Source organism: Myotis nattereri, assembly GCF_964212035.1.
Source record: "Myotis nattereri genome assembly, chromosome: 7".
Taxonomy (NCBI): domain Eukaryota; kingdom Metazoa; phylum Chordata; class Mammalia; order Chiroptera; family Vespertilionidae; genus Myotis; species Myotis nattereri.
In genome coordinates, this window is record NC_138082.1 from 19,476,599 (window position 1) to 19,501,028 (window position 24,430).

At 37.6% G+C, this 24,430-nt stretch overlaps 1 protein-coding gene across 1 annotated transcript in view; it reads right to left on the reverse strand.

The window, feature by feature from the left end:
- Nucleotides 1-23,797, reverse strand: part of ABCA12 (ATP binding cassette subfamily A member 12) — a gene marked incomplete at both ends in the record, with an annotated part of 178,812 nt that extends 155,015 nt beyond the window's left edge. The window contains 2 exons of the mRNA XM_081095121.1: nucleotides 7,276-7,369; nucleotides 23,729-23,797. Of these exons, the coding sequence (XP_080951247.1) occupies nucleotides 7,276-7,369; nucleotides 23,729-23,797 (163 nt within the window). The remainder of the gene's footprint in view (nucleotides 1-7,275; nucleotides 7,370-23,728) is intronic.
- Between the last annotated feature and the right edge of the window lie 633 nt (nucleotides 23,798-24,430).

Below are 24,430 nucleotides of genomic sequence, written 5' to 3' on the forward strand. Positions count from 1 at the left end.
AAAAGCCTAGGGTGCCGTAACCGGTTTGGCTCAGTGGATAGAGCGTCGGCCTGCAGACTGAAAGAAAAAGCTTAGGGTAAGAACCTGGAATCCACATCTCTCAACAGGCTTATTTCAATGAGTTTAAGTAACATAGAGTGGGTATATCTGTTTGTAAATTTCAAAGATAGAGAAAAGACAAAGGGGGAAAATACTGGTAATGTGATATGATTCCTGTATTATTTTCTCTCTTTTTTTAAAAAAATATATTTTATTGATTTTTTCCAGAGAGGAAGGGAGAGAGATAGAGAGTTAGAAACATCGATGAGAGAGAAACATCGATCAGCTGCCTCCTGCACATCTCCTACTGGGGATGTGCCCACAACCCAGGTACATGCCCTTGACCGGAATCGAACCTGGGACCCTTCAGTCCGCAGGCCGACGCTATATCCACTGAGCCAAACCGGTTTCGGCTATTTTCTCTTTAGTTAGCTGCATTTCCACTCCCCAAATTTGTCCTAAATTGTGTTGATCTCATCTGGACAGTATGAAATTAGGAGGCTATGGTTAGCTGTGCATTGAAAACCCCATATCATAATGAGTAACTCTATTCTTTAAATAAATTTGGATTGAAAAATCTGGAAAGAAAGTCAGGGATGAAGGAGGAGGTTTAAAAAATTCTGAGAAATAGCTAGCTGTGATGGAGAAGTCTACAGACGTTTTAACCGCATAGCATTCCTTGTGTCTGGGCTCTCTGGCTCTTAGCTTCAAGGGCATATCGGAAATATCAGCTGATATTGGCAACTTCAGCAAGTAACACTGCTATCCTTGTGAGGGTTTTAGAAATAATCAATTATTTATCTTTCCATATAGACTTGAGAGTAAGATGTGGAAGGAGAGGAGTCAGGACAAGTTGGAAGCTACCAGGATATTTGATTAAGGAGGAGAAGATGAAAGTAGAATAGGCAGACCTTCCTTGCACCTCCTCCCAGGACCAGACTGGGAATAAAACTAAATTAGGGAATATTCACCCAGAGGAAGAAACTTATAACAAGGAAGGGTAGAAACCACCTGGACACTGCACCTGCACAACAGCTCACACAGTGTGGCCAGGGATGAGCCTCACAGTCAGTCAGCCTAAGAGGATATCCCACCCATAACTGGAACGCCAACAATCAAGACCAATGACAACAGGAGAGCCCAAATAACAAGGGACATTCTAGAACACCGAGCTCAGGAGATCAAAGAGACTGTTCCACTGGGTCCCACAAAATACTTACTACATTAAGGCCACCCCACAAAGACTGGGAAGCATCACAATTTGATCTAATACGTAGAAACAAATACAGAGGGACAGCAATAAATGGGGAGACAAAGTAACAACCCCCAAATAAAAGGAGGAAACTCCAAAAAAGAGCTAAACAAAATGGCGGCAAGCACTTTATCATATAGATTTAGATATTAGAGGATCCTATCTGAGAGTAACAAGAGCCCCTATGCTCTTTTAAAGGAAGGAAAGAGAAAAGGAATAAGAAAGAGAAGATGTGGCTCCCAGAGCCAATATCAGTGAGGCAGTCACCTCTGCAAAGCTTGTAAGATAGATCATCAAAAGTAGAGATGATGTAGGACAGAAAAACAAATCTGCCACTGTACAATCAACAGCTATTCTTTCCTCTTTAGTTTTCCCCTTGTTGAAATGAGTTTACTGTAGTTCAAGGAAGTTCCGGTTCTGTGATGAAGCTCTGTGTACTAAGCCTGCTGTTAGGCATTTAGTTGGGAAATCCTTTTGTCATATTTTCTGGCATTAGGGTGTGTCTATCTGCATTGCATGAGAGAATAATAGAATTTCAAGTCGGGATTGGGGGGAGATGGGCAACTACCCACAGAAGCTGTAGCCATTCCTGTATAAGCGTGTGATGGACCCAATGCTCCCTTCCTCCTGCTGTTTCCTGCAGCTCTGTGCAGAATGCTAGAGGAAGCAAAGTCACAATCTAATCCCAATCTCCATTTCTATGAGTTTCACGGAATTTATCCCCATGTTACCACCTAAGGGTCACCAGTGTTTCCATAAAAGTTGTTAACTACTGACTTGCTGATGGAAGAAGTAAGTGATGGGGCTTTCATTGTGAAATTCAAAAGCTGTTCTGACATTTTCTGGAACTTAAGCAAGAAGCAGACTGTAAAATCTCTCCCACACAAAAATCTTATGTATGTAGTATTTGTAAGAGCTCTTAGATGTTCATGATGGAAATTCCCAGGTGGACTTACCTGGGGAGGAGTGAGGGAGCCTTATGTTCATCCCCCACCCCTTCAACACTATCATTATGGACATTTTTGATAGCACAGTGAGATTTACTTAGATCTGAGAAGTAAAGATCTAGCCAAAACTCACCTAACTTCTTGTCCTTTACTCATCTCATACACTGAGGGTTTTTTGTTTGTTTTTACTATTCATCTTTTGGTGAATTTTTTAATTCAATCGCCCGTATTCATCTGTATCCAATTCTGATCAATTTATTAAACTCCTATTTTGTTCCCTATGTTAGGAATCATGCTGTACCTAATATGAGTGTGGTGTTATGATGTGATTTCTGCTATTAATGTTCTGTCTCTCCAACGAGTGAGTCAAGATTGAAGCATAAAACACTCAAAGATCACTATAATACAATACATCAACAAGAGAGATAGGAAGGAGTTTGAATGATGAGGGAAAGCCAAAGGGTAAGCCTTGGATGTGAGCATGTCTTTTAATAGACATTGAGGATAATTCACGAACATGCAGATCCGAGCAGGAATGAGTGTAAGATGTGTGGGACACACTCAGACACTGCCTCCTTAGGCACAGGCATCATACTGCAGAACAGAAAGAAGGGAAAGGTAGATTCATTCTGATTATAAAGGTCTTGAAAGTTAAACAAAGAGAAGCTGAAACTTGTTAGGAGCCAAATGTATTTTAGGAGACTATCTGAGGAGGGTACTTGAAAAAGCCATAGAAGAAATCTAGGCGTGAAACAATGAAATTTTGGAGCGACGGGTGTCAGGAAGGATGAAAAGAAAGGATTAATTCCAGGACGCATTTCACAAGAAAGATTCTGACTTTAAGGCTACTAGAAAGGGAGGAGTCAAAGATGACTCAGATATTTCTAACCTGGGAGGTGGCCTACTGTTGCTGGCATGTGTGAGAATGGAGAAATTGGGTGGGGCAATCCCCAGCAGAAGAAGAATGGTGATGAGTTCTGAGATTCCCAGAATAAAATCCAAATTCATTTTGAGCCAATCAAATAGAAATGAAAGTTATTTACTATGGGCCCCTCAACTATTACTATTTATTACTATTACCATTACATCATGAGTGAGCATGGTACATCCAGAATCCTGTCCTCATGCAACTGCCTTCACTTCCATAGAAACACCACCATGCAAAAGTCAGCAGCAAGAGCTGGGCCAGAAGAAACGTCACTCCTCTAACTTTCACAACTGTCACCAGTGAGATGCCTCATAGATCTTTCAACTTAAATCTACACAATAGGCCTTAGCTGGTTTGGCTCAGTGGACAGAGCATCAGCCTGCAGACTGAGGGCTCCCAGGTTTGATTCCAGTCAGGGGCACATGCGTGGGTTGTGAGCTCGATCTCCAGTGGAGGGCGTGAGGGAGGCGGCCGATCGGTGATTCTCTCTCATCATTGATGTTTCTGTCTCTCTTTCCCTCTCCCTTCCTCTCTGAAATCAATAAAAGTATATTTAAAAAACAAAACAAAACTACACAATAGTTTTAACAATTCAGGTAATGTAGGTATAACAACACGCATGGATCCCCAAAACCACCAATTAATCAATAATTTCAATCTTCCTTCTCAATTTTTTCCTAGAGCTGCTGACAAATAGAAAAACCAATTGAGTTCACTTTTACAGCCACATTCAATCTATGATAGTGCTAATAGGTAGTATGAGGAAGAAAAAGGAGATGCTAAAAATTCTAATGAGCCAGACATTAGTATTGCCATTGTTGGCACTCATTACCTGGATAAGACCACTCTACTCCAGGTAAGAACTCTGTGGTTCAATTCCAGACTCGGGCACAGAGTAACTATGTGATTGTTGGTAAATTACTTAACATTTCTGTACCTTAGTTTTGTCATCTTTAAAATGGGGACAATCAAATTACATAGTTCGAAGAGATGATGTGTCTATAACTAAGGAAATATATGCAAAGTAGTTAGCATAGTGTCTGACACATGGTAAAGCATTCAATAAATGTTCACCCCTATGATTATTTTTATTTGTCCCTGAAGACAAAAGGTATGCTTAGAGGTCAAAAGACATACTAAGAATGTCAATCTTGCATTGACCAAAGCCACTGAGTCACATCTGGATGGGTGGTATTCAGTATAACCTTGTGATCACACAAATTTGAATGTAATTCAATTACTAGTTGGCTTCTGGCTTCTACCAGCCCCTATTTTCAGATGTGGAGTGGGCAAAATTTCTTATATTCCGAAGGGGGAGGGGTACTAGAAAGTAACAGCCTCAAGATAGTTGGGTTTAATTCAGTGTGCGGCTATACTTGTACAGAATAACTTCCACTGTGCTTTTAGTGGTATTTTCTACCACTTGTAAAATATTGTTTTTCATTAACTTCGTAAAAATGCGACTCCTTGTTTGGCAGAACTGCATTTTTGGAGTCCACTTATCTTATTATGGCAGGGTTTTACTGTTCTTAAAAGTAGTCAGCCCCACAGTAATTAGGAACTTCTCGCCTGCATTTTCAGAGATACAAATGTATTAAAAGGAGACAAAATGAACTCACTGAACATTACCGCTTGGCATAGTCTAAATGCATTTTGGAGAGTTTTGTTTTGTTTTGTTTGCCTTTGCTCCTGAGCATGGTATTTTGGCTTTAAGTTTGCCTCTTGACAAGCCACTGCATGTAGAGATTGTAAGAGGTTGGAATTCATTCAAACTTGCGGCCTCAGCCCATTTTCCCCCGTGTGAATGAGAAGCAGAGGGCCCTGCCTGCCAGGCTTTGGAAGTTTTCTTTACCTGGAACTCATCTGCTGAGGCCAGTTACCTAAGCTGTTGGTGGCCACACAAAAGGGAGTAAGTGAAAGCAGATGATGCCAAAAGAAAACATTTTGCTCTGGAGGGGGGTTACCGTGGCCAAGGCTGCAGCAGCTTCCTTTGATGTATCAGTCCTACAAACCCGCCCGGCCATTCTGAGAGTTGAATGTGCTCACAAGATGACAACTCCCGTTCTCACCACAGCTGAGTTTCAGCTGGGGTGTAGTCTGAAGTTTCATCTTCATTTCTCTGTTGCCCAACTAGCACTGAAGAAGTCACTGTAGCCAAGAAAGGAGTTTAACTCTGTCAAGGGGACCTGATTTCTATGGTACTACAACTACAGTGGCTCATGCAGAATTCACCAGACAGAGGCAGCATTATACACTGAATACTAACATTTAGGATAACTCTGATATACACACATTGGAATGTACCTCTTCCTTATATCTTTTGATTTCATGATACAGAGAAGTGTGTATATTCCTAATTTCTATTTTTTAGTCTGCTCTTTCAAACCTGCGTAATGCAACATGAGAAATTAGTAGTGACTACTAGATGTAAAAAATATGAGTTCATGGGCTGAAAACCAGGCTCTGGAGCCTACGTTCAAATCCTGACATCACCGCTTCTTACCTGTGTAATCTTGATCCAGTCACTTAATCTCTGTGCATTGGTGTTCTCAACTGTGAAATGACTAACACTGCCATTACCTGTGCTAAGTGCCTGGCGCATAGTCTGAGATCAAGAAATACTTATTATTAGTAGCTAATTTTAATCTTTTTATATAATGGACATGAGAAATAAAGAAAAATCACAATTACAAAAAATAAAAATAAAAATACCTAAATTCTAATCGCCATTTTTTTTGAACCGTCATTTTGAAGTTATTCTCTATTACAAGAAGAAAAGGTAAGTCTCTATACCAGTTTTAGGTTCTCTAAATTACTCTACAAAATAGCACCTCCGAATATGAAATTACATTTTATATTCTATTGATATAAAGATATGCAAGAATATTAATTCTAATGTGTACAATGGAATTAATCTTCTAGAAAGAACTAATATACACACAATATGATGAGAACAAAATTATGCTGTTTTTATAACCAAGTAAAATCTCATCAACAACTCTACATAATTACCTGTGCAAAAGTCCTTCAGAAATGATGAAGTACTATTAAAATAAAAGGAATTATTTATTCTAGCACCAAGAGTTTAAATGTTTTACACTAATTGACTTGATATTTTCTTTTGAATTATCCTATTGTGCATGATTTAAGTAGATTCCACCATGGTTCTCATCTTATTTCTTAGGACTAAGTGATTGAAAAGCAATACACATTTTTAGTGTCAATAGCTCATTATTCTGTTTAGAAATAATTCAGCATAGTATTCTTTTATATAGCATATGGTCATACTTTATCTGAAATACAATCTGATTTACAGAAATTTGATCAATGAGGATCTTTATAAGGTAACTTTTGTGAAACATAAAACATCTTACCTGACTTCTACTTAAGTAAAAGGATTTACTTAAGTAAAATACTTTATTTATAAGTATTCTTACAAAAATACTTAAGTATTACTACTGAGAAAATTAGCTCCAAAGTTTAAGAACAAAAGCAAAGACAGCATTGGTCAAATCATTGAAGTTAAAAAGCTCACCTCCCTCAGTTCTAAGGACTTGTCTGATTTTTTTCTGCATTTTCATTCTGGGGCATTAAGCCCAATTTATCACTTGGCAATGACTAAATGTAACTAAAATAACACTAATTGGAAACCAATCCTCTCAAACTGTGTTGACACATTTGCACCATTCCAGTATCTGTCCTGAGGAGAGATAATAGATTTTTTTGTGGAACTCTGGATTTCATTCATTCAGTTGATCAAATACCAGTCTATAGTTTCTGCTACAGCACAAAAGTAAACAATGATCTAGCTGAGACTGCTGCTTGTGTTGTGCAGACCATGGTGAGATCTATGAGATGAATAATGAATGAGTCCATATTTTACAGATAAAGCACAGCTTCTACCTGCTTTGTATTTTTCTAAATAAATATCACAGGCCCATCTTTCTTACAAATTCAAAAATATGAAAAAAACATACTAAGTATTTATATAAATGCTTTCAAGAGGAAACACTATTTTTAAAAAAATTGGAATGAAACACTAAAGTAGTATCAAAATATTTTTAACTACAATTCAAAAATTAGGGGGTGGGGGATTCTCATTTACTTACAAGTTTGTTTTGCTCTTGGAGGAAATTTGGTCCGGGTAATAGCCAAAATTATAAAAATAATGACTGGCCATAAAATCAAGACAAGTGTCCAAAGCTGCAAAATAATGACAAGAAAAAAATATTAATTATATTGCTGAATTGCTGAACCAAAAAACCTGACAAGAAATACATCATACTATAACATTCCAACACAAAACAAGTATTTGCCTGTAAATATTCTTAATAAAAAAGAAAAGAGTGATTTTTTTTAAATGAAAGAGATCTATAAATGAACACAAGATTTTTTTTTCCAGGCTTAAAACCTTAAAATGACTTCTGAAGACCCCTTTCCAGTCACCTATCATGACTACCCCAAGAGTGATGATATTAAAATTCAAATCTTATCAGTAAGTTCTTTACTTAAAATCTGATGTTTTCCCAGTTGCTTGTTGGATAAGGCTCAGCATTCTAAACAGGGCATACAAAACCCAACACAATTGTAATGTAGACACCTCTTAAACCTTTTTTACCATTTTCAAAGTCAACATTTTATGCTCAGCCAACAAGATTAGTGGGTGACATTGAATAATGACTCAATAGACATCATTGAACAAATAAATAAATGAATAATTGTGTCAATGAGTACCAGTAAATGAGTAAACAGGAACTTCAAATTTTATGCAACATCCCCAGGCATACCTCTATAAATAGCATCTTGTGTCTGCTTCTATCATAAAACCTAACATACTCTCACCATCAATATTTTCTGCCTGACTTACAAAATAAGTGGGTAACTCTTTTATGACAGGAACAGTGTCTTATAGATCCCTGAATTTTCACTGGTACAAAATAAATACTGAAAAATGTATACTGATACTGCATTAAATTTCTATCAGAGAACTTCACTGTAAGACACTTCAAGAGTGGCTTTCCTCCCCATGTATACATGATTTTGTTGCATAAGACATCAACTGCTTAATATTTTAATACCTATAAAATTTTTCAAACATGTATTCACAAAAAAACATTAACTGTGGTATGCATGCAGTTATAGCACACAAACCAAGCTGTACAAAACAAACCTTGCCTAGACTTAATAAAGTAAACCTTGGAACTCTGTTTCTGCTTGGTTATGCAATCAGACTTATTATCATTCCTCCCCCACTTTTCAGAGACAGCTTGCTTCTGCCAAATCTCAAGCTACTGCCTGGGGCTCTTTAATTCTCCAAAACTATCTAGACCCATTCAAGTATTGATCCTTAGGAAACTCCTGATCTCAATTTTCTCTGGATATCTCCATTGTGTGTCTAATAGCACTGCTCTCCTTGCTAGCAGGCCTGTCACCAGCTTCTTAGACTTTGGGTTTTAAAAAAAGAAGAAGTTGACTCTTGATGTAAGGAATCCTGAGGTGCTGGGTTTGGTCATAGCTGAAAAGCTCCCAGATTGACCAAACAGCCTAACCTATAGAGCACTTCTCAAGTACTAATGTGCATTTCACAACAGTGCATACCACATCACCTAGGATCATGTATGCAAGTAGAATGGGATTCAGTAGACCAGAGGTGGGGTCAGAAACCCTGCTTTTCTATTAAGCTCCAGATGGGTGCTGATGGTGCTGTGCCCAAGCACCACACTGGGAGTAGAGCAGTTCTAAATGTACGCCACCCACCTAACTGGCAGGATTGTTCCTAAAGTCCTGGAATATTTTTGTTGGAAAACTCCCTTGAGAGCAATTAATGAATAGAAGTCAGAGCATTCATAAACCTGGATAGGGAAAAAAACATCACATTTTTATTTTCTCCAGCTTGTGATTGAAATGAATGTGGAAAACAGTATGGAGTTTCCTCAAAAAATTAAAAATGGAACTCCTATTTGTTCATAGCAGCACAATTTACAATAGCTAAGATTTGGGAACAACCTAAGTGTTCATCAGCAGAACACCTAGCATTTCTATTGATGATGGATGCAGTCAGTAAACCAAAGTGTGATTAGAAGTACCTGTGACTTGGTCACCAACAGAAACCAGGGATATTTTCAAAGAACATTCGTGTTGCTGTAGAGACCCCCAAGTGCTGTTTATAATTATTGTGAAATTAAAATTACAGTAGTTATAGATTCATAATATTTATTTAGTTAGTTAATACTATAATAAAGAAACACATTACCATATCCTAAATTTGCTTTTAAATACCTTAATAACTGAATCTTACCTAATAATAGACAAACATGTAAATTGACCATCCCTTCACTATGCTCACCAGCCAATCAGGAGAGTATGCAAATTAACCCAACAAAGATGGTGTTTGCATACATAGGTGCAAAGTGGTGGAGCAAAGACTGAAGGCTCCATCCGGAGCCACAAAGACAGAAGGCTCTGGACCAGAGCAGCAAAGTCTGAAGGCCTGAGTCCCAGGTGCTGGAGGAAAATTGGTACCGGCAGCCAGGGGAAGGGAAGGCCTATTGCACGAATCTCTTCATGTAACAGGCCTCTAGTGTCAATGTAATTTGTTTTATTTGTAATACTACTTATTTTATTGATTTAAACACATTATTCTTAGAGGAGCCATACATTTCACCAGGCTGCCAAAGAGATCCATTGCATATTGGAGGTTAAGAAGCCTTGATCTCATCCAACTCCCTTTTTTCTTCTCTGGGATACAGAAGGTTAACATAATTATCCAAAGTCACATACCCAGTTAGAAAGCAGGGCAGGGAACAAGGATCTGAATATCAAAATACTTAGGCTAGGTCTTTTTTTAAATTACCATACTGCTCTGAAAAACAAGTAAGAAAGAATTACAGAAAGTGTATTGCAAAAATATAAGTGCTATAAAAAATATAAAATGTGCCCAGGCTGGCATGGCTCTGTGGTTGAGCATTGACCTATGAACCAGGAGATCACTGTTTGATTCCCAGTCACAGCATGTGCCTGGATTTCAGGTTCAATCCCCAGTGTGGGGAGTGTAGAAGGCAGTCATTCAATGATTCTCTCTCATCATTGATGTTTCCCTTTCTCTCCTTCTCCCTTTCTCTCTGAAATCAATAAAAATATATTTTAAATAAATATATATATATGATGTTGTTCTAGCCTAGTGTGATATATTTGAAAATTAAAGTCTATGTTTTAAGGATCCTAGATATGATACAAGATATCATCTTTATTCAGTATGACTCATTTGAAATGCAGACTATAAAGAATTGAGGTAACAAAAATGTAATGTCTGTAGATTTATTGGTCTTATATTTGAAGCCATAGTTATTTTTTTAAAAAAAGGATTCATCCAAGTAGTTTTAATGCCCCATAGCTACTTTCAGGAGCATCTATTCATTTTTCTATAGTAACTTCATGATAATTCAGTGAGCAACTGAGATTAATTGTATCAACACAAATGTACATTCACATTTATATAAGAATATGTAGTGGGATATCTTTAAGTGGTCTTTTGAGTTATCTAATTTGATGGAATTTTTTTAAGTTTTATTTTTTTGTTTAAAGTATTACATATTGTAGTACATATGTCTCCTTTTTCCCCCATTTATCTCCCACCCCAGGCCAACCCCCGGCCAACCCCCGTCCCCTAGCACATTCCCTTACGCCCCTAGTGTCTGTGTCCATTGGTTAGGCTTATACACATGCATACAGGTCCTTTGGTTGATCTCTTACCCCTCCTCTCAACCCCTCCCCTGCCTTCCCACTGAAGCTTGACAGTTTGATGCTTCTTTGCCTCTGTATCTATTTTTGTTCATCAGTTTATAATGTTCATTATATTCTACAAATGAGTGAGATCATGTGATATTTATCTTTCTCTGACTGGGTTATTTCGCTTAGCATAATGCTCTCCAGTTCCATACATGCTGTTGTGAATGCTAAGAGTTCTTTCTTTTTTACAGCAGCATAGTATTCCATTGCTTAGATGTACCACAGCTTTTTAATCCACTCATCTGCTGATGAACACTTAGGTTGTTTCCAAATCTTAGCTATTGTAAATTGTGCTGCTATGAACAAATGGGAGTTCCATTTTTAAGTTTTTGAGGAAACTCCATACTGTTTTCCACAGTGGCTGCACAAGTCTGCATTCCCACCAGCAGTACATGAGGGTTCTTTTTTCTCTACATCCTCACCAGCACTTGTCCTTTGGTGCTTTGTTGATGATAGCAATTCTGACAGGTGTGAGATGGTACCTCATTGTTGTTTTGATTTGCATCTCTTGTATGATTAGCAACTTAGAGCATGTTTTTATGTCTCTCAGCCTCCTATATGTCAACTTTCGAAAATTTAAGTCCTTTGCCCATTTTTTATTGGATTGTTTATCTTCTTTTTCTTAAGATGTATGAGTTCCCTATAAATTTGGAGATTAGGCCCTAATTTGATGGCTTCATGAAGAGGTTTTGGTAAATTTTGAAGTTAATTTTTGACATGATTTAAGTTCAGCCCAAACTGTAATCTATATCAGTGTAGTTTAAGGCATTTTTGACTCTGTTACAGATAAAAACCACAGCTAGCCTATAAGCAATTTATTATCACAAGATTTCCCCTGGGATTGTAGGTCAGAGAGGTTTGAAGAACATTTCTGAATACTGCATTTTAGAAGGATAACAAATACAGAGCCATTCACACTGTGATCACAGTAATGTTAAGGCTGGCAAGTTAATCACAAAAGCCAGAAACAAACAAAATTTAAATTCATAGCAGCAGGATTGCTCTCAACACCATTCTAAATATTATCATAAATAGCCTGGAAAAAAATGTGTGCCAAGGATCCAAATGCTGAACTGATGAGTCATGGCTTTTCTTGCCATTGGTTTAGAGAAAGGGCTAATATATTGATCTTAGTTACAGATTTGGGACTACTGGAAACTTTGGGAAAAGCAGTTTTTAACAGTTTCATATTTTTGCTGATATTTTAACTTACCTCACACTTGCCTCTATACCTCATTTACCTTCCATCTCCTCTGCATTCTTTTTTTTTAAAATTTTTTTTATTGATTTTAGAGAGGAAAGGAGAGGGAGAGAGCGATAGAAACATCAATGATGAGAGAGAATCATTGATTGTCTGCTTCCCACACACCCCACACTGGGGATCAAGCCCGCAACCTGGGCATGTAACCCAGACTGGGAACCTAAACACGACCTCCTGGTTCACAGGTCGACACTCACCCATTGAGCCACATCGGTCAGGCCTCCCTGCATTACTGACATTGAAGGGCACAGGCACACTGAGCAGTTGCATTCTTTCGTGGGCCATGGCATTTGTCTCCTTTTATTTCTCCAGGGATTATTTCCTATTGAGATGTCCCATTCTTTTTCTTTTTCTTTTTCTTCCCTTTCAGCTTCTGAAAATTTCAGTGTCTGGAAGTCCTCAGGTGGTGCCAGTAAGGTAAGTCCACGCTATGACTGGGTGCCCTGCAGTGAGGGAGCTGGGTCCCTAGTAAGGTAAAGAGGACGCCCGCAGTGCAACAGCCAGACATGGGGTGTCCATTGGGTAAGGAAGGTGTCTGTGCAGAGCGAAGAGCAGGCAATTGGTTTCATATAGGGAGGCTGACCAAAAAGTCAATATGCCCCTTTAGAGAAGCCAGGTTCCTCACTACCCATCAGTGGAATTATGATCATGGAAAGGGAGGAAACTAGAATGAACTCTTTAATATTGGGTTTGAGTTAAGGATATATGTGTGAACTCGAGGGTTTCAAAATGTATAAAGATACACAAACTACAGTGATAAATGTGTATATAACAATTATTTCCTTCTTTCTGGTTCCACAAGTTTTTCTGCCTCACTGTGTACTTTCTCTGTCCTAGTCTCGAAAATACCAATTTTCCAGGAAATGCTAGCTTATTTTAGCGCACAGATGAGAACTAAGTGTGCTGGTTGCTACTGGGATGTCACTGTTCCCAAGAGTAGACAGAACCACAGAATATATGTAGAATATATGTAGACACAGAGATGAATGATAGAAAGATAGATAGGTAGATAGATGATGATGGTAATAGATTGATAGATAGATAGATGATAGATAGATTCCATTAAAATTGAGTGGTCTGAAGTTGGTTGTGTCCAAAATGAATGACAGTGGTTATCATTACAATTTTCAAATTGCAATGGGGATTTCTTTTCTAACTCTGAAAATAAATAAAAGTAAAACGTTTAATATGAAGATTCTTCTCTCCCTTCAGGGAATCATAGTCTTGGAGAGTTCTTAAGAAAACTTAGGGTTTAACATATACTACAGTAGTCATTTATTATTATTATTATTATTATTATTATTATTATTATATAAAATTATACTGTATACTAGGCACAGAGAATAGAGCAATTAAAAGTTTCAGTCTTTTGAGGAAAGGAAATATTGAAAATAATTTTAACCAAGTGCAGTAGATAACAGGAATAAGACATAGGAAGTAAAGAGTGTGGAAAAGGAGCTGATTAAAAACTAAAAGATAGAAAAGGTCAGGAAGAAGAAAAGATAGGTACGTTGGATGGAGTGTGAAAAGAAGTAGGAGTCTTTTCAGCATAGAAAACATATGGGTGAAGACCCACAGATGGAAAAGAGGGTGAAATGTTCCAGGAAGAGAAATAAGTCCAGAATGACTAGTGCATTAAGAGTCAAGGAAAACATCTCTGCCATATGGTTATCCAACCTCTACCTGAATGCTTCTAGTGACTAAAAGTTAACTATTTCACAAGACTTCTGTATTATTGGACAATTCATACTGTCTGATTTTTATTTATTTATTTATTTTTTTGCTTATATCAAGGGGATATCTTCCTGTTTTGACTAACACTTGTTTGTCTTAGTCTGGCCTCCTCTTTCACATGAGAATTCATTGAAGAGAAATGAAGTCCCCTCTCCTCTTAGGTACCAGTGCCAGTTCCTTCAGCAATTCCCTGTTGAATATGATTTTGAAATATCTTTCCCACTATAAATTCTTGTTGTCAAGTATTCTCCTTACAATTATATCAAAATTCAATATAATACCCCAAGTGATAACAGCTAATAGTTATTGATTGCTTAGAAAGTACAAGATGCTATGTAAAACACTTAACATGCATTATCTTATTTAATATAATCGTCTCATTTCCTCTTGCAGATGGGAAAATTGGAAACTTAAAGACATTAAATAAGCCTTCATTCCTTAAGCCATAAATCATAGAGATGATCTTTGAACCCAGGCAGCCTGGCTTCAGCACCTGTACCATAAAGCTATATCCAAACCCCTACAAAACAGATTACTAGCTCTCTTTGACGTTAATACTATCCTTTTATTAGTTCAGCCTATATGAGCATTAAAAGTCATTTGAAAGTCATCCTGTAACCTCAAATCAGAACTTTTTATTACAAACTGGAAAATAATACTTGCCTAACCTTCCATAAGTAAAGTACACTGCCTCTTCCTTCCTCTTCTATCCCTTCCTTTATAGATTGTCCCATAAGTCAAGGATGACTGTTACTTGATGGTAGCAAGAGGATTCCCAAGTTCACATTCTGAAGTAAGAGCCTGGTACTTTAGATCTGGAATAAACTTTAATTCAACCCCAAAACAAGAAACTAAAGTGCAAGAGTTCTGTTAATCGGGCTTTCTGCCTATTAACACTGTCATCCATATAAAAGACCCATGTGGAAACTGAGGTCAAAGACTTTTCCTGAAACCTGTGCTTATAGATTATAATACATTTTGGAGTTTGGTAAACTTTCTATGATGTACATAAAAACAACACATTTTTATTGGACTTTAAGCTTATTTACTTATCTATTTCTAAAACATTTTCATCTCTCCCAGATGGCATGGCTCAGTGGTTGAGCGTTGACCTATGAATCAGGAGGTCACGTTCGATTCCCAGTCAGGGCACATGCCCAGGTTGCGAGCTCAATCCCCAGTGTAGGGTGTGCAGGAGGCAGACGATCAATGATTCTCTCTCATCATTGATGTTTCTATCTCTTCTTCTCCTCTCTGAAATCAGTAGAAATATATTTTAAAAAATAAATAAAATAGCCCTAGCCAGTTTGGTTCAATGGATAGAGCCTCAGCCTAACGACTGAAGGGCCCCGGGTTCAATTCCGGTCAAGGGCACATGCCCGGGTTTCGGGGGCAGCCAATCAATGATTCTCTCTCATCATTGATGTTTCTATCTCTCTCACCCTCTCCCTTCCTCTCTGAATGCAATAAAAATATATTTTAAAAAAGTAAAAATAAATAAAACATTTTCATTTCATTTACTTTTTATTGATTGACTAAACTAATAAAATGTTCATGCCTGCTATGTGACAAGCACCATAATCAACAGGTAGATCTAATTTCTTTTAACAATTAAATGGTATTAAGGGAGTAAGTGGTATCGACCCAGAGGAGATGAAAAGGCCTGGAACATTTGAAGACATAGTTGACTGAATTGTATAAGGTCTAGTTCACTTTAACATGATTTAGAATTTTAAATTTGAAGATTAGAGTTTAATTATAAATTTGTTTATTCTAAAAAGTTATTTTAATAAATAGAGTGTACTGCTCCAAAATTTTGAAGCTAAGTCTTCCTCTTTATCTAGTCTCTCTGAGGGGAAGTTACATGGGCAATATGGGGGTTGGGGAGGAAGTGTAAAATTTGATCCAAAGTGTTAGAAAAGTTTCAAGTTGTAGGAATGTCTGTGATAGAAAAAAACAGTTCTATCATCAACTGAGCTAAAGTGCAATCCACTAGATAAAATTACAACAGAAAATACTGTAAACAGCTGAAGTTAATTTTCTTTCTTCAGGTCGTAAGTCTGGAATTAGATTTCACTTCAATAGACATCAGGAATCATTCTTTGATATGCTCTTCAGAACCCATCTTCTTCATGAAAGATAAACTCTTTTCTTAACTATCCAGTTTTTCTGACTCTCTGCTGCACCAGGACTCTTTCCTGTCATTAACTAGCATCCCTGTTGCTAACCATTTCCAGTGGAATGTATCTTCATTTTCCCATTATTTTAAGAGTTACATTACAAACCCAGCGGGGTAGCAACTGCATTTAATTGATTTTCTCTATTACCTAACATTTCTGTTCGTGATTAATGTGATTTTTTCACACTTTTTTTAGTATTCGTTTTTTGCAATTGAGAAAAATGACACAAATGGAGCCATTTCAAAATGGAGTTGGAACCACCAGACCAGAGAAATGGCCTTGTACATCTTGCTCTTTGAACCCTTGAAATGTTTGCCTTTGGCAGGATAACTTTTGGTGGGGCCAAAGCAGCATTGTCTTCCATACAGCTGTGCACACAGCTAACAGGAAATTGAACAACCTGACTACAAGGACTAAAAATTAGAGACAGTTTTTGGAATCACTAAATAGTCATGTAGAGTTAAAGAAGAATTTAGCCTATTAGCACCAATAGAAGTTTCTTCCTTCTATTCATGTAATTGTTTCCCCTCCCTTTCTCATAAAAACCCATTACCTACCCCCCATAATCAGAACAAAATTTGGGTTTCTGCCTAAATCAATGCTTCTTGATGAACTATTCTTTGATCTTAAATAAATGCTTGTTGCTGCTCACAGGAGGCTTTTGATGTTTTGGTTAACAAATATGGGGACCTGAAGTAACCTTATCTTCATGGACCAGAGTCCCCTGAAACCTGATAAGATCCCCCACATGAGCCTCTTTTGTGTTCACTGTTTCCATGGACCACCCAGAGTAAATTCTACCAGGCTCCTGACTTCCCTCCTTATTGGTTGAGGTCAGTGACTTTCTTTGAGATCAGGAGGGGAATTCCCTCAGGGAGGCACTGCCCTGGGGCGCCCATGTGGCTGCTGCCACAGGAACTCGCTACCACATGAGAAATATTCCTCAGGAAGGGCTTCTTTCATGCTTGTCAGAAGTTCCCTGGGTGTTGAATAGCTTCGAGCTACTGGTAGGTGAGTACAAATTTTTGTTGTGCATTCTTACACGTTTCTTTTCTTTATCTCTGTCTATTGTGTTGTTTGTCATAAGAAGGAGATTCAAAAGGGACCAACACAGGCATAAATTCTATAAACCTGTTGTCTGGGCTGGCCCCTGCAAACTGCCAATTTCTGCAGATCTCACCAGATGAGCATCTATTTAAATAAACTTTATTGTGGGTTAAGTGTACATGAGGTAAAAGTGTTGCTAAGGGAGCCTTGGAAGACAAAGCTACAAAATTAGAGAACACGGGTAGAGCATTTAAGAGCCAGAAGGGCACTGGACACCTCAGATGAGTTGGTCATGAAACGGGTTAGAAGCCAATAAGACCTCCTTGGAAAAACTGGTGTAGTACCTTGCTTATAGGGTTCTCAGCTTAACCAAGTGAGTAAGGAAGGTCACTTCCTGGCAGGCACAAGAACCTCAGGATATTTTGGGGACCTCAAGACAAGAGGAATTAACCCAAATCTAAAAGTACTACAGGTGAAGTCTAATGGCAAGTATTTGGCTTGGCCTCTTAGCCCCAAGAGGCTGTTAAAAGTTTAATCTGAAGATTTCTTATTGAAAGTTCAAGCAAAGCAGATTTAAAAGAGTCTATATAATCAATTGTCATATTTGATGCATTTATATAGATAATCAGGCCAAGTTTATCAAAACTAGACTTAATTATAGTAAAACCAATTTGCTTGCAAAATATCTTTGATAAAAATATAGATAATTGTAGAGAGAGAAAAATTATATTTCAATAGAAGCTATAATACACACTTATGGATACTAATTCTGTTCATTGCCTTTGAGGTTTTATTTTCCACCTGTAAACTGGATTGAATGCTAAATTTTTTTAGTTTGCTCAAATACTTGGCTACAACTCTTCAAACCAATGTTTCCAATTTCTCTCCCACTTTTGACTTGAAATCATTTTGAACTAAAGCTGCAATTTTCTGGAAGCCCTGCAAATGGTCTGTAAACAATTTGATATAAACTTCACATAAGTCACTACAAATGCTCATGCTTAAACAATCTTCATGCCTGATGCTCTGTAAGCCACTTGGAAAGTCTATGCAAACCATGGATGGCATCATCAGAGACATTTCAAATGGCAAAAGATGCTTCAACACTGATATCTAAAATTGTTCTTGACTGACTGCCCCCTCGGCTCAGAAACTGGTTACTTACCATTAACCTTTGTTTTTCATTTGTTCCCATAGAAATGTCTCTTATTGCTGACACTCCATGGTCCTTGACCTTTTCATCTGGCTATGCTCAGACATTGCCCCTACTCAGGTCTAACCTCCAAATTCAAGTTAGCATTTTGTCATTCTAGAAATTCTTGTTATAAAATTTTGTCTGCTTTACGTAGCTCCATGTTGTAAAGACACCACTTGGATAATGATTGCTCAGAGATTTGAGATAATCACTAAGTCCTATGAGAGTTGATGTGAAAAATCTCAAGGAATTAACTGCAGTTGTTTGCCCTTAAAGAAACATGACGGTAAGACCTTCCTCTGCTCTAGTGCTCTTGTTGCTTAAACGTGGCCTAAGATTCCGACGAAAACCACTTTCCCTCCTGCACGGGACATGATACACTGGAAATGAGCCTTCCCAGTGACAGATAAATGAAGCTTTCAACAACTGATAAGTGTTGCTTGCCAGTGGTTAATCGGAGATGCTTTCAAGGAAAGATCTCAATCAAAAGGGAGAAATATGAAAAATGAAACAAATGGAGCCATTTCAAAATGAAGCCAGAGCCACCTCCCCAGAGAAAAGGTCTGCACACCCTGCTCCTTGAACCTTTGGACTGCTTGACTTGGGCAAAATAACCTTTGGACAGGGCCAGACCAGCCTTGTCTTCTAAACAACTGTTTGTGGAGCTAACAGGAAAGCAAACATCCTGATTGCAGAGATTGAAGAGTACAGGCCTTTTTTAGAATCAGTAAACAACCATGTAGAGTTCTGGGTGCCTATAAGCACCAATAGAAATTCATTCCTTCTTTATGTAATTATTTCCCTTCCCTTTCTCATACAACCCTTTGCCTTCATCCCATAATCAGAACACAATTTGGATTTCTGCCTAATTTAGTGCATCTTGGATACCTAGCTATTCTTTGAACTCAAAAAAATGCTGTTGCCTCTCAATTTGGCTTTTTATTTTTATTTTATTTATTTATTTATTTATTTTTTTTTTTTTTTTAAGGGCTATTTACTGTTAAGGCAACAATTCCAGATGTTCATGGGGTTTCCATAGCTCCAGTATCCCTCATGTTACTGTTTTTAGGTCTCTATTTTGAGTATTTTTCCTTTTTGTGAGCATCCTTTTTACATCATTGGGAAGGCTTTTTATTTTTAGGTTAACAATGTAATTGAGAATTGATGTTGCCATTAATATTTTTAAAAAACAGCACTATCTTAAGGCCTCCTTAACACATATGATGTCTTCATTGGTGACCTGAACTCTGAGCAGAAATCAGAGAATGTTGGGAAAGGAAACTCAACTCTGGGGCAACAGAGAATCAGTAGGAGGTAATAGAAAGAATAGATCTATTTGGGGGGAAATCTGACTTTGAGACTTTAAATTCACTATGTGGATCATGGAAAAGTCTATTGAATACTTTTAAACCCTATAAAATAAAAGCATTTAGATAATCCCAAATATTCCAAAATCCTGGTTTTTGATTTTATAAAGAGAGAGAGAGAAAGACAGAGAGAAACATTTGCTCTAAGAACAATTTTGAGGATGATCACCTCAAAAATTAAAGATCCAATCTTCCCTCTTTTGCAGCCAAACTCAACATTTAACTTATCCCATTGTCATTCTATTTATTTTTTAATTGAATTTTTGGGTGACATTGGTTAATAAAATTATACAGATTTCAGGTGTCCAATTCTACAAAACATCATCTGTATATTGTATTGTGTGTTTACCACTCCAAGTCTCCTTCCATCACCATTTATCCTTCCTTTACTTTCTTCTACCTCTCCCCTTCCCCTCTGACAATCACCATACTGTTGTCTGTGTCCATGAGTCTTTCTATTATTTATTCTTTGCTTAATCCCTTTACCAATCTCATTCAGCCCCCAACCCCCACCCCTCTGACAACTGTCCATTTTCTGTACCTATGAGTCTGTTTCTGTTTTGTTAGTTTATTTTGTTCATTAGATTCCACATTCTATTTCTTAGACTACATACCTGTTTGAAATTCTTGTCTCATTTTCTATTGTAGTGTATAATTTATACTATGTTTCCTCAGTAATCCCCACTCTACTTTAATATTTTTACTATATCTTTATTTGTTTTTCTTTTTATTCTTTCTCATATATCATTTATTTCTCCATTAATAGGTTTCTAACTTTTTAGTTTATAGACTATCTTTCCCACTACCTTGCTTTGTGATAGAATCGCATATTTGGGTCAATTACAAAGATTGAAATTAAAACGTTTTCATTTAAAATAATTGCTTGATGGATGACAAAGGCCAGTTCCTACCAGAATACTATGTCCTCTCCTTGAATGTAATACACCTGCTTTTCATGTGCTCTGTCTTCTAATTTGTCTGTATTTCTTATTTTCACAATGTTCTTTCATTTCATCTTCTTTTAAATCTTTGATCCTAATTTTCTAGCCCCTTAATTTTCTTATTCTTCCCTCTTAAATAACAGTGGCACACATATGCCCTTTCCACCAGTGTCCTCAAATCTTCTTTCCAATACCAAGACTTAGGACTAGTCTAGACAAAAGTATGAAGAAAGAAAAACACCTTTCTTTGCCCTTTCACCCTCCACTTAGGATTGTCTTTCCTTCTCCTTTTGGCACCACTATTTTCTAAAGGTCTCTTGTGTACCTCTAGTTCCAGGGGTCCTCAAACTTTTTAAACAGGGGGCCAGTTCACTGTCCCTCAGACCGTTGGAGGGCCCGACTATAGTTTTAAAAAAACTATGAACAAATTCCTATACACACAGCAGCGGCAAAAACACCCAGCGGGCTGGATAAATGTTTTCGGCGGGCTGCATGTGGCCCACGGGCCGTAGTTTGAGGACCCCTGCGTCTAGTTCAGTAGTTCTCAAACTTCTGGCCCTTTAAATACAGTTCCTCATGTTGTGACCCAACCATAAAATTATTTTCGTTGCTACTTCATAACTGTAATGTTGCTACTGTTATGAATCATAATGTAAATATCTGATATGCAGGATGGTCTTAGGCGACTCCTGTGAAAGGGTTGTTCGACTGCCAAAGGGGTCGCGACCCACAGGTTGAGAACTGCTGCGCTAGTTGGTCATAATGGGTTCAAGTGACCCCTCTATGTTACCCCAAATTCGGGACTTTTTCTAATCTTTCTTCCTGCAACAAAGACTTTTCTGCCCTGGGTCCCATTCTCTTAGGGTGCACCTAACTTCCATATCACCTGATGTCCCAAAATGAACTAATAGCTTATGTACTCTCTTTCCCCAGGCAAAAGTATAATTAACAGGGTCTTTTTAGGGATTTTGGCTAAAGAGGAATAATATAAGGCATTATACTGAAAATATTTTAGAACTCCTAACTTCTATCCCCTCTAAATATGCCATGTCCAGCAGAAATTGACAAAAATAGAAAAAAACTCCAAAGTGGAAAATTGATATACCAGCTATGTTATAGATGAGGGAGAAACTTATTAAAGTTTCTAAGGATAAAATTTCTCAATGATATATTTTATTCACCTGAGGGTTTTGTGGGTTTCTTTTAGTCCTCACTTGAGGATATTTTTTATAGATTCCTTTTTTAGAGAGAGGGAGAGAGAGAGAGAGAGAGAGAGAGAGAGAGAGAGAGAGAGAGAAAGAGAGAGAGAGAGAAAGAGAGGGAGAGAGAGAGAGAGAGAGAGAGAGAGAGAGAGAGAGAGAGAGAGATTGACTGCCTCCAGTATGCGCCCAACAGGGAATCAAACCCACAACCTTTTGGTATATGGGATGATGCTCCAAACAACTGAGCCACGTGACCAGGGCCTCAGGCCTTTTAAAAATTTTTAGATAAAATGGAGTTGTAAGGAAAATATATAACTTCAGCATTTTGTTTATCAGCAATAATTGGTATTTCTCTTCCTCTATGCTTTTATTTTTAACTATTGAGTTTTCATCACTTAAGAACTTTACTGTATATAAATTTCTTTTTTTCTCTCATAATCCCTTCTCCTGGATTTCCTTTCATCATTATGTCAAAAAAAATATATTTATCCCAATTGCCCCAATTTTTCTATAACCTATTTGCCAAGTGTTTGCCACCATTTATAAAGCAATTTGAAATACATTAGTACATTTGGTTCTCACCCTATGAGATAGATACGGTAGATCTCATGCCCATTTGGGGAAATGGGAAAGCCAGTGCTCAAATTGTGATATTCTACTCAAGCCCTGTAGCTGGTAAGGAGCAAAACCAAGAACCCAACTCTTGTCTTTTGACCATAATCACCTACCCAGACTCTAACCTGCTGAATTCCACACAGAACCTACCATGGGGTATTATGGGAAATTTTACTTTGTATTTTCTTTTTTTCAGTAAAAATAAAAATGAAATAAAAATAGTAATGATTTAAAATTTATGTCCAAACCCACACCCATGCAATCGCATAATGCCTTAGGATTTAAAATCCCACCCACCAAATTCACAAAGGTGAGAGAACATTTACTTCTCCCTCTTAATCTACACATCAGAACACTTAAGTAAGGGGTCAGGCACTATAAGCAAACCTAGAATGAGATAAGTTGCATAGATAAAATGTTGGTTTCTGTGACGCATACAATTTGCATAATATTTACATTATTCATTTAAGGCTGGGAATCACCACTCTAAAATGAAGTATATATAGTGCCTTGCTGAATTTCTCTGGTTTTCAAACATCCTTCTAAATACGTGGTAACTCATAGAAGCCAATTCCTTTTTCAATCTACCAAGACCCTATCTGGTGAGGATCTAATAGCTGGCTTTGTCATTTGAAAAGCAAACATGAATATAAGAGCACAAAAAAAAGATGTTGCAATGAGCAACATAATACTCTGAAAACATGGCACATACATTGGATCTTGGTTAGCATTTCTAGTAAATAATTTTTAGATTACTAAAATATCTTGGAAGTTTTTCTATACCAACAGCCTTTAAACTATTTCCTTTTTGTATCTTACTTTTCAACCAAGATTTCTATGCTTTTGGTTCTCAAATACATTTCTCTCCCATTTATTGTACCTTTCATCTCATACATTTCGCCATCTCATTTATAACTAAATTTATTTTTAAAAATTTTAAAGCATCTTGGCCAGAAACTTGGAATTCAACACTAGTTCCAGTCCAGCCAGTAACAAGCCGCATCCTTTCCTTTGCCCAAGGCATATCGTGGCTTACTCTTTTAATTTACTGCAAGGCAAGTTTAGACTCATGCCTTTAGCTGGAAGACAGATGCAGGAATGATTTCTAAATATCTTATTTCCTGCTTTAAAAATTAAGTTAAAACTCTTTTCTTTTTCCTTCATTAGCATCATCACACTTCGGGATTGCCTGCAGCGTCACCCCAGAGCTCCCCTGCCTTATTTGTACTTACCGGCTGCCTTTTGACACCTAGCCAGTTCTTCCAGACCAGGATCCGAAGCTGGTGAAACTGGGAGGCCATCCTTCAAACACCCCAAACAATATTTTTTTTTCTTATTTTCCTCCACCCCTCAAAAAAAAAAAAAAGAATTGGTCCAACTTGTGTGTCAATGGGCCAGAAGTCTTTTCACGGCATAGCTTCCGTGTCGACTGGGGTAAGAAACCCACAGATGTTCTCTGCCACGGATGTTATTTTCCTGTGCAACGATTGGCTTAATTCTTGACCCAGGAGCACTTCTCAACCAACTCTTCCTCTCAAATAAGGACCCAGACCAGTATCTTTCGGTGGTTTCTGCTTATATTAAAATAATCTCCAGTTGCTGCTTGTAGCGTGAAGTCCAGACTCAAGAGAGAGAATGAATACCATTCAGATAATGCCCCGCTGTGAAGAAGAAGAAAAAAAAAAAAGAGCTGAACCTCCTACTCTCCATGAAATTAGCTGCCTATCCACGCCTTCGAGGAGGTGTCACCTGCACTGAACACGTCATGAGGAATTAGGTGGGACCCTTGCCAGGCCAGTAAGACTTGTCCTACATTCTCTCGCCTTCTTTACTACATAGTGCCTACTCCAGCAGAGCCAGGCAGGGCGTGAGGAGCATTTTACAGACTCTAGTCCAGTGACTCTCATACTAGTAATATTTACAGTGTCGTTAAG